Source organism: Cynocephalus volans, chromosome 7, assembly GCF_027409185.1.
Source record: "Cynocephalus volans isolate mCynVol1 chromosome 7, mCynVol1.pri, whole genome shotgun sequence".
NCBI classification, from domain to species: Eukaryota; Metazoa; Chordata; class Mammalia; order Dermoptera; family Cynocephalidae; genus Cynocephalus; species Cynocephalus volans.
The window spans coordinates 131,057,943-131,068,909 of NC_084466.1; the positions used below are offsets into that span (position 1 = coordinate 131,057,943).

Sequence of the window (10,967 nt, forward strand, 5' to 3'; positions counted from 1 at the left end):
GGAAAATTTTTGAGTGGCTTTCAAAGTGTCTTGAGATGTTAAGGACAAGATATGTGATGCTCAATATTATTTGAAATGTGGAGATGTTAGGAATTTGATTTTAACGATATTTTATTTCTTAGAGACTTTACAAGAAGGAAAAGGTATTAAAGTAAGTCATTAAAAAACCCCTGTTGTAAAATATGTATCAAATTTATTTGTACACATGCTAGAATTATTGGTGCAAACTTACTTAAACACATTATATTTGGGAAAGCCAAAGTTTATAAACTGTGTCTGTGAATGAGTACTCTTCAGTTCTCTACAAAGCCCCAATGTATCTCCTTGTCATCACTTCACACCTAAATTCCCTGCACGTTCAGCTTCTCCACGTTTTGAAAACACTGAAATCTAACAGGGTACATTGAACCTCCCTATGGTACTTACTTTTTAACCTTACATATGGATTCACAATGGCATTGCTTCTCTGACCTGATCCAGAGAAATCACTGGGAGCATTCATTAAAAATGCAGATTCTTGAACCCTATCCTAGGTGCCCAAAATCAGAATCACCTGGGGATGGGTCCATTAAATCTTCATGTGAATGTGTAACATTGTATTTTTAACAATGGCCCTGGGTGATCTTTATGATTTAGCAAGTTTGAGACATGCACTATAGGATTCCCTTAGTTTGGCAAACTCCTGTAAGATCTTTAAAATGGAATTTATTTGCTTATAAACAAAACAAAACAATTCAATAAACTTTTAGGAATAATTGGTATTCCTGAGTTCAAATTGTGTCACATCCTAAGAGTGAATCCCTACCAACTCAAACCCTCTGAGAATATTCTGTCAACACCGAGGCTGTAGGGAAGGTGAGGAAGTGATCAATGACGCCTCTCTCTCTCTGGTTCTGTTGCCCCACAGGTGGCTTGCAGTTCGTCTGGAGTTTATTGGGAACCTGGTCATCTCCCTTTCATCCGTGATGATGGTTATTTACAGAGATACCTTAAGTGGGGACACTGTGGGCTTTGTTCTGTCCAATGCACTCAATGTGAGTCTGAAGGATGGGAGTTTGGCTAAGTTAATGGACTTATCCTTAAGTTGAGTCTGGTGCATAAGGTGGAGTTCGCGCTCTTCATTCCTTTCTACATCTAGAGGGACTACGGAGAAACTGAATTTCAAACCCTGGCTCCACCTTTTACCCACACACATGCTCCTTACTCTTTCTAAGCAGGACCAGTGTCATCTGGAAACATGCACACACTGTAGTTGCCCTTAGGGCTCAAGAAGGGAATTTCATATGTTTCAAAGTAATGGTTCCCTGTCTCCTTGCCTCTTTGATTGTCTGTAGTCCAAAGACAGAACAAATAAGTTTCTTCACTAGGATATAGCAATCAAAGTCTTTTCAGGAAATAAATCCTGTGTTTGTTTTTCTTAGATCACAGAATAATTGGAGCTAATTCTAATAGAGAACATAGAGTCTGATACAACAATATAATGTTTCCCACTGCAGCAGCCCCAGCATGACTAGGAGATAAATGCCAGACAAGAGTATTTCCCAGCACTTAAGACAGTGGCCACCATTACAGAAACTGTTCAATAAATAGTTATCCATTAATGTGTCACTTGACCATCTTTCAGGGTATCTTTTCAACTAATTTTTGGGGATTTGCATAGCCACAAGTGAGCATTACATACTGCTGACTTCATTAGAAGTTAATAAGGCCCACTGTGATCATTCCAGGGCACCCAGAAGGACTCTGTTATTCACTGTAGTCACTTGGTTCCTTGTGCCACTGCTCCTTAATCCCCCCATTTCTAGGTTAATTAACCTAGGACAGACAAGGCAGAGGTTCAGGGAAGAGTTAGATTGAACCAATACAAAACCACTCAAATATCAGCAATTACATGTGGTTCAATCTTTACAAAGTGGTTACTCTTAGTCCCCGTGATCCTGTCCTCTGCAGTCTGTGGCTCCCTTTTTCTAACCACCCTTCACTCAACAAAAAGTCCCTGTGCCTATGTGCGAACTCTCGAGTCTTTGCCTGAAAGAAGCTTGCATCTGAGTAATCCACAGATTACCTGGCCTCTAGACTGGTCTGGACATGACAACCCTTTTATTGGTGGTTAGATGTATCTTTGTACTGGCAGGGAGGCACCTGGAGTTTATGGGAGTACAGGAGGACAAGGGTCCATGTGATGGCCCCATCTTGAGGGCTGATGTTGAGGGACAGCAGAGAGGAAGGAGGCAGCTTTTTGGAAGGCCTTTTCCTACCCTGTGTCTTTCCTCTTGCTCTTTCCCGTTTGAAGACTGCCATCCATGACCACTTGCACAAAGGGCACTAAGATTATACGTAGGAGACCTTAGCTCTTGTCCCATTCTACCAATTGCCTGCCTCTCCAACCCCAGCTTTAGCCCCAAACCACTCCAAGCTCATGTTGCCCTTCATGACAGCACCACACAGTTGAACACTTAATCATTCTCCAGCCATTCATGCACTGGTCTTATTTCCTGCCCCAAGGAGGTGAGGATTGTCTTTCTTCCTTTTCCTTGCTCTCTCATACAGTCCAGCACAGTGCTGGGTACAAAGTATGCACTGACTGACGTTGTGGTTTGACTAGTGAGTTGGTTTCAGAGCCTGAGATGATTTCCATTTGTTTGGTTTTTCTGTAGATCACACAAACCCTGAACTGGCTAGTGAGGATGACATCAGAAATAGAGACCAACATTGTGGCTGTTGAGCGAATCAATGAGTATATAAATGTGGAAAATGAGGTAAGGAGGAGGAATTAGAGAAACCCAGGGACAAGGCAAAAAACTTGTGACTCTTTTGAGAGCGCATCTTTACTGTTTCTCGATATTTCACATGGGTTCATAGTGGTTCTCCAAAAATTTCATTTGCTCTCATTCAAAGGACCTAATTTCTTCAAACTTAGACTAGGAAATGGTTTGGGAGAAGTCAGGGCATGGAATGCCCCGAGTTAAGTGGCAACTTCATTCTGGAGATCTACAGAGCAACCTCATGGAACAGGAATTCTTTAATCGAATAAGGTAGAAACCTTCTGGAAATACAAATCCAGTTCAGTCTATCTGGTGCAGATGCTCTCAGGTAGCTGGGACACAGCTATCCTCTTCCTGTTCTGTGACATGAGTCCTATGAGGACTGTTCGGCTGAGTTCGCCACGTAAAGCACTTCTCATCCTGTCTCATGCCAGGCACCCTGGGTGAACGATAAGAGGCCTCCAGCAAGTTGGCCCAATAAAGGTGAGATCCGCTTTAGCAACTACCAAGTACGGTACCGGCCTGAGCTGGATCTGGTACTGAAAGGGATCACTTGTGACATCAGGAGCACAGAGAAGGTAGGTGGACTGAAGGAAGGCCTGGATGTGAGGCCTTGTGATCAGAGGACAGTTGGGCACAGAGTGGAGAGTAGCTGGACACTGGGCCTTCATCGTGTGGATGGAGGCAGAGGGTCAGGGCACTTCCTCTGCCCTGGGGAGGTGTAGGGACACAGCACCACCAGGAGAGGGCAGGAGATAGCAAGGGATCAAACAGACACTGCAGCTGGCAGGGCTTTGTGCTCAGCTCTTCCCTGCCTCCCTGCCAGCTGCAATTTGAGCACTCTCCTACATATGGTGCTCTTTTTCTCTGAGGACTTGGGATCTGAGGTTGGACCTGAAAAATCTGGGTAAGGATACTGAGGTCTAGGTCAAGGTCTGGCTCTCAGCTAGTGGCAGACCTGATCTTTCCCTTCTCCTTGTTTCTAAACAACATTTTTTTGGTCTTTTTTTTTGTGGCTGGCTGTTATTGGGACCTGAACCCTTCACCTTGGTGTTATCAGCACAGTGCTCTTACCAAGTGAGCCCACTGGCCAGACAAGATTTTTTTTTTTTTAATTTATAATTTCCAACAATAATTATAAAAACAACTGCTGAGAGTGTGTGTCCATATCCAACACTCAGTGAGTTTTCAGCAAGGAACGATTTAGGAGATAGGATGGGACGTCTGTCTTTTTCTGACATCTGGGCACTTCTTTCCCCTCCCAAATCAAAATCAAGTCAATATCTTACAGATAAAGTAGCCGGACACTACCTTTTACCACTTGCGCTTGTGAATGCCCAGGCTACATCATTTTTTCCCCAAGAATTATACTTTGAACTAACGTGCATAGGAACTATATTCACAGATTGGTGTGGTGGGCAGGACAGGAGCTGGGAAGTCATCCCTCACAAACTGCCTCTTCAGAATCTTAGAGGCTGCAGGTGGCCAGATCACCATCGATGGAGTAGATATTGCCTCTATTGGGCTCCATGACCTTCGAGGGAAACTGACCATCATCCCCCAGGTGAGCTTTAGAATTTACTTTGGCACACGCAGGGGCGGTCAGCTTGTTCTGCAGGAAACGTGCATCTTCTTCTTGATGTTTCTTCAGTTAACAGTGTCATTTCTACAGTCTACTCAGAATACCTGAGCTAGTTTCCTAAGACACATTGTTTCCAGAGTTCAAATAAGTTATGAATTTTTTTGTAATATGCATTTGTGACTGTCAGGATGTGACCAGTAGGAGGCAGTGACACAACAGAAGTGAAACAGAGCAGATGATTACTTAGCATTTCTATAGCCCATCATGCTTTGCAAGACCTCTGCAATCACCATTGACAGTTTTGCCACTGAAACTTGAAGCCATTAAGCTTTATACTCTCCATTTGATACAGATAAAACACAGAGTAGGGAATTTGCTTCAGGTTTCTGCCAGTAAGTGGAACACTTAGAGCATCAGCAAGAGAGACTTCCCTTTCGTTGGCTTTTTCTCTGGACCCTGCCAAATAAAGATTGCCATGGAGGCTTCTCCACTCTCAGGTGGCATGTGGCTCCTTGTTAGAACCATTCCCCCTCAGCTCACTTTGGCAAGGTTTTTCTGGGGGTAGTTTTGGTTTGTCTGATGTTTGCTCAGTTCCATACACTCTTATCCAGCCTCTTCAAAAACATAATAAACTCATCTCATGGGACTTCACTGTCCCTTCCTCTACCTTCCCCTGAATCCTCTACCTCTAAACCATGAGTTTTCATTTGGGAGTGTGCGATATTCCTCTCACCTAAAAGATGCTGTAGCGAATCTGGAAAACCAAATTAATTTTTTCAGAATGGAAAAACAAAACCCCAAAACATCCAAGACTCCTCCTAGTTCTCTGCTTAGCTCCCTGGCTGGCAGCCAGTCCAGGCCTTAAAAGGGGAAACCTTGCAGAAGCTCAACCACGAACCAGCTTTCTACCTAAGGAGTCAAGTCCATCCCAGGCCAGTCCTACCTGCTTTCTCCTAGCCACAAGGATCTACTAGGTCCTTTTCTAACATTAGCCCCAATAGCCCTCTCATCCCTTGATTTGCAGGACCCCGTCTTGTTCTCTGGAAGCCTGAGGATGAATCTAGACCCTTTCAGCAGCTACTCAGATGAGGAGATCTGGAAGGCCCTGGAGCTGGCTCACCTTAAATCCTTTGTGGCTGGCCTGCAACTTGGGTTGTCTCATGATGTGACAGAGGCCGGTGGCAATCTGAGGTAAGGTATCAGAACCTACTTCTCCCACAGGCAGTGAGAAGATGTGAGGGGACCACTTCTTATGTTTCTTGGGTTAGGGGATGCCTGGCATTGTGGAATGTTCAGTATCGAGCTGTAATCCCTAATATGTAAATTGAACCTGTTGTGAAGATCACATGATAAAATAGATGTGAGAGTGCTTTGAAACTGTTGAAATCCTTTGTTATGAAATGTACCCTTCAAGTGACATTACACAATGTGAGCTTACAGATCCCACTGTTGTGGAGAATCACAGAAGGCAAAGGTCCTCAACTTAGCTGTGCACAGTCAGGTTTAAAACAGTACTGATGCCTGGTCCAAACTTACAGTCTGACTTAACTGGTATGAAGTATAGACTGGACAAAGGGAGTTTTCAAGAATCCCCATGGGGCTGCTAAAGGCATCCCAGTTAGAGAACCACTGATCTAAAGGACATGCAGATGGCATGACTGGGGATGTAGTGTCTGCAAAGTCCTTAGGCACAGCTGAAACATTTAAATCAGCAGAAAGACTCTCTTGTCTTTCACATTTCTTTTTACCTTTTCAAATCATTTTCCTATGTGTTGACACTTCTCTTCCTGCCTTCACCATATGTTCCCTGTCTATTAATAAGTTGACCTGGCATTTTCCTTATAACAATTTGGTTTTCCCTCTTCACACTGAAGTTCAGCTCTTAGGCAAAGCCCACAGCTCATGGACAGTTCTTGCTCTTGCCTATGGTGCCTGAGTAGTGGTTGGCAAGGAATGGACAACTAGGAATTGAAGCTCAGGAAAGAATGGAGAGCTCAATAGCTAATATAGACTAGCAGCTCTGGCTTCACCTGGGAGACTATTATAAATGCACCATCTCAGGCCCTAGACCTACTAATTAAAATCTGCATTTTAGCTAGATACCCAGATGATTTGCATGCACATTACAGCTTGAGAAGTGCTGCCGAGAGCACTTATTCTTATCTAAGCTGCATACTAGAATCGTCCAGGAACCTTTAAAAAATCCCAATGCCCATGCTGTATCCAGACCAATTGGATCAGAGACCCAAGTGATTTCAGTGTGTAGTGCCAGGGAACACTTGCAAGCCTTGGTAGAGAACACTATCGTTTTGTTTTCTCTCAGCAACATACCTACGGACTGGCAGGACTTAAGTAGTTCTTTAGGCCAGCATAAAAGACCATTCCAACATTCAGTCAACAAACACATATCAGCACCTACGATAAGTGAGGCACTGGAGACACAGTGGCAAGTGCCACAGACACAAGCCCTGCCTTTGTAGCACTTACAACATAATGGAGAAGACAGACCCATGTGAATAAAGGACAGTGTGGTCCATGTTGCAGAGGGAAAGCGTGGGACACTAAGGTAGAATGTGATAGAGGGACTTTGACACTTCTGGTTTGCAAGAACAAAAATCACACCATCCTTCTCTTGTTCATGCTGGGAGACACTTAAATGGCATTACCAAGACCTTGATTCCAGACCTGAGTTTCACACCTGGCTTGGGGGATTACCTCTTACATTTCTCTGGGGCACGATGGAGAAATCAGCTAGGAGAGAGTAGCTGGAAGCCAAAGTGGTGCCTCAGCAATAGCCTGTTACTATAAAGTCCGATTGACCGAGACAAGAGTGTGGTACAGGCTAAGGAAATAGTTTTGCAGTGTCTCTGATCTTACACTATGGAAAAAAATTTGAAGTTCATCTTGGGTGACTTCTCATGTCCTACAGAAATTTTCTTACAGAGAATTACAGAATTTTAGTCCAGCCACCTCCTGTTTAATATGTTCCCTAATGGCCACAGCAGGAAAGAGCAATTAGCAAATTCCTAAATATTTCCTTCACATCATGTCTTAAACCTTCTTATGCATGTAAGAGGTCCAGCCTTCATTACAGGCTTTTAGCAAATTAAAGCTACTAGCATTTTACAAGCATATTCAAACGCTCCATACATTGCATCTCACACCAAGACACCATGTGCATTCTATGGCATCTTCTCTAATCAAGACAAAGGTCTTAAACAAATAGCCTTGAGACTAGAATTACACATTAAAATAACACAGATGGATTTGCTAAGGCCCCAGAGAAATGCCACTGGGGCATTGTAGTATAGTGTCACTCTATATTAATGGTGTCAGGTCAAGCACTGCTGAAGTGAACTTTGTGGCATTCATGTTGTTTTGGCATTGTAGTATAGTGTCACTCTATATTAATGGTGTCAGGTCAAGCACTGCTGAAGTGAACTTGGTGGCATTCATGTTGTTTTGGAATTGTTGATAGCACTGTAGCCAAATTCAAAGCAGTGGTCATGGGCCAATGTTTTCCCAACTTGTTAATTGTCTGGGGTGCTTTTTGAAAATGCACATTCTTAGGCTTCTCTGCATTCTGATTGTGTTCAGAAATAAGAATATTTTAAGTACCTGTGGTGAGTCTTCTAATTGGGAAAGCCTGAAAAATGATGCCTACAGCAACAAAGAAGGACTAGTTGAAGAGGCTAATGCATTCTAGGGAATTTTAGAGTAGGACTTTTGAAAGTTTCATCTGGAACATGAAAACTCTCCCCCGTCCCAGGTTTTCCTTGGTCCTTCGAGGCTAATGCATGGTTTCTTCTTTGGGCTGCAGCATAGGACAGAGGCAGCTGCTGTGCCTGGGCAGGGCTCTGCTTCGGAAATCCAAGATTCTGGTCCTGGATGAGGCCACTGCTGCAGTGGATCTAGAAACAGACCGCCTCATTCAGGCGACCATCCGAAATGAATTCTCCCACTGCACGGTTATCACCATTGCCCACAGGCTGCACACCATCATGGACAGTGACAAGTGAGTGGAGGGGGGGCAGAACTTGGTAGCCATGGCTTAACCCTTGGTCAACATTAGTGGTGTCAACTATGAGATACCTTACAGCAGAAGGCTTAACCACCATTATTTTACTGATGAAGAATCTGAGGCCTAGAAATTTCTAGAGGAAATTAGAGAAAATTTAGGAAAAATCGAGAGATTTCTAGAAGAATCTGAGGCCGAGTAATTTGGCCAGAACTATACCTCAAGCTAATGAAAGTTAATAGGTCTAAGGGAATTATCCTGAGGGTAAAACAGGAAATTGTGTAAGTATTGACTGAGTGTGGGGAGGTGGAGGCCCAAGTCACAAACTGCAGATGTTGACCACAGACCTTGAAGGTCTGAACACAGACCTTCCCAGTTATACTGGCCTTCGCTTCTGTCCCTGTAAAATGACCAGAAGCTTTCTGTTCCTTCCAACTCTGGCACCTTGCACTCAAAGGTCAGATATGTTAGAAAGTGTTTGGAGAGGATAGGCTCCCTATTTAAACCAATCCATCCTTAAACAGTGTGTACTTTTGAAAAGAACCCTCATATAAATGGACTCATACTGCGTGTATTCCTCTGTCACTTGGTTCGTTTTGTCAGTATTACATGTGGAGTTCATCCATGTTGATGCACACAGCCATGGTTCTTTCATTTTCACTGCTTTGTAGCTTTGCGTGACTCCACCACAACTTAGTTCTTAGTCCTTCTTATAAATGCCAAGATTTGAGATGCTACTTTCTAAGACTGTGATTTCTTTCCTCTTTCTTTCAGAATAATGGTCCTAGACAATGGAAAGATTGTAGAGTACGGCAGCCCTGAAGAACTGCTGCAAAACCGTGGCTCCTTTTATTTTATGGCCAAGGAAACTGGCATTGAGAATGTGAACACCACAGCACTCTAGCAGCAGGTCGCACGGGTTAAAGAAAGACTGTAAGGAACATTCCTCATTTAACTTTATTTTTTGTGAAATTTATCATACATACAACAGTATGAATAAACTGTACATGTTAAAGAAGAGTGGTAAGTGAACACCCATGTTGCCACTACCTGGGTTGAGAAAATGAATATTACCAGGTCCCTTAGAAACCCTTCAATTGCTCCCCTCATATCTCCTACTACCCACCCATCCCATAGACAACCACTGTCCTGGATTTCATACTTATTTCCTTGCCTTTCATTTTAGATTTACCACCTTTGTATGTGTCCTTAAACAATGCTTACCTTTCAATTTATATAAACGGACTGACACACAGTGCATGTATTCTTCTATGACTTGGTTCTTTTGTTCAATACTATATTTGAGATTCATCCATGTTGGTGCAAATGGTGATGTTAATTTTCACTGCTCTGCCTTATAGCATTGTGTGAAAATACTACAGTTTACCCATTTTACTATTGGTGAGCATTAGGGCTATTTCCAGGGTTATTCTTTTTCTATTATGAGCAATACTGCTCTGAACATTCTGCTCTACATTTCCTGGGATACATGTGTGAGAGATTTTCTAGAGTATAATCTGGGAATGGACGATATGCACATGTTTACATGCACATACTGGGTAATGCCAATTTAAAACATGGTAAGTATGAACTGGTATCTCATTGATGGTTTAATTTGCATTTCCCTGGTTACTATTGAGATTGAATATCTTTTCATATGTTTCTGGGGCATTTGAATTTCCTATTATGTAGTTTGGAAAAAATATTGGGTCTAATAATTCCAATACCTGGATTCTTTACCTTGTGTCGTTTCTTGTCCGTGGTGTTTTATTTCTGTGTATATCTTGTGAATTTTTACAATAAGCTCATTCTTCTTACAACTTTATCTATGGACATTCCTTGAGGACTGAGTTGAACCTGAGTTTTTCCTAAGAGGAATTGTGAAAGCTTCTGCCCATTTCCTGGGAGATTTACCCAGACCCTCTTTGAATGAAATTCTCCATTAAGTGGTTTTAAACCATATAATTAGTGCAACTTCAGACCACAGTCCTGTACGGGAGCCACCTTGTGATTTACAAATTCTCAAGGGAGAGTAGTCCCCTTGACATAGTGACAGGTTGGAGATAGGCGTGAGTATTTTGGTAACTCCTTCTGCATTCTGTATGGTGGGATTTTCTCATTTACATGTACACTGCAGGTGGAGCTCCTGTTCTATTCTCCATCTTGGCAGACCTTGGCTTTATCTCTTGCCCTGGCATCCTGTATTGTCAACAAAATGAGAGTTCATGATCAGCAGGCTCAGAAGCCAGTCTAAGCTTTGGTCCTTTCTTATACCCCAGGGCTTTTTCTGTCATGTTATTTTGGGTTCATCATATTTCTCATTTCCATTTCAGTGATATAATTAGAAAGATTTTGAGTTTTCCAGCATTTCACAGTTTGTCTAGTGAGGTGTTCAGAGCATTACACTTTCTAAAGGATTGCATGACGAAGATGTCAGAATAGACAGTCCTCAGCTTCACTCTCTCCCACAAATCAACCAATTTACAACTATAAAAAAGCAACAACCTGGGGCTGTTAGAGCTCAGGGGAAGAGGAGGAGAGACCTACAGAGTTCACAAAGGCGGGAGAAGCCCCTATGAGAGAAAGAAAAAACTGCTTGGAG

General features: G+C 42.8%; 1 protein-coding gene across 1 annotated transcript in view; it reads left to right on the forward strand.

The window, feature by feature from the left end:
- The window catches only part of LOC134382000 (ATP-binding cassette sub-family C member 2), a 56,550-nt gene extending 47,281 nt beyond the window's left edge, over window positions 1-9,269 (forward strand). The window contains exons 26-32 of the mRNA XM_063102032.1: window positions 908-1,034; window positions 2,658-2,759; window positions 3,200-3,343; window positions 4,171-4,329; window positions 5,372-5,538; window positions 8,168-8,362; window positions 9,140-9,269. Of these exons, the coding sequence (XP_062958102.1) occupies window positions 908-1,034; window positions 2,658-2,759; window positions 3,200-3,343; window positions 4,171-4,329; window positions 5,372-5,538; window positions 8,168-8,362; window positions 9,140-9,269 (1,024 nt within the window). The remainder of the gene's footprint in view (window positions 1-907; window positions 1,035-2,657; window positions 2,760-3,199; window positions 3,344-4,170; window positions 4,330-5,371; window positions 5,539-8,167; window positions 8,363-9,139) is intronic.
- Window positions 9,270-10,967: the final 1,698 nt, after the last annotated feature.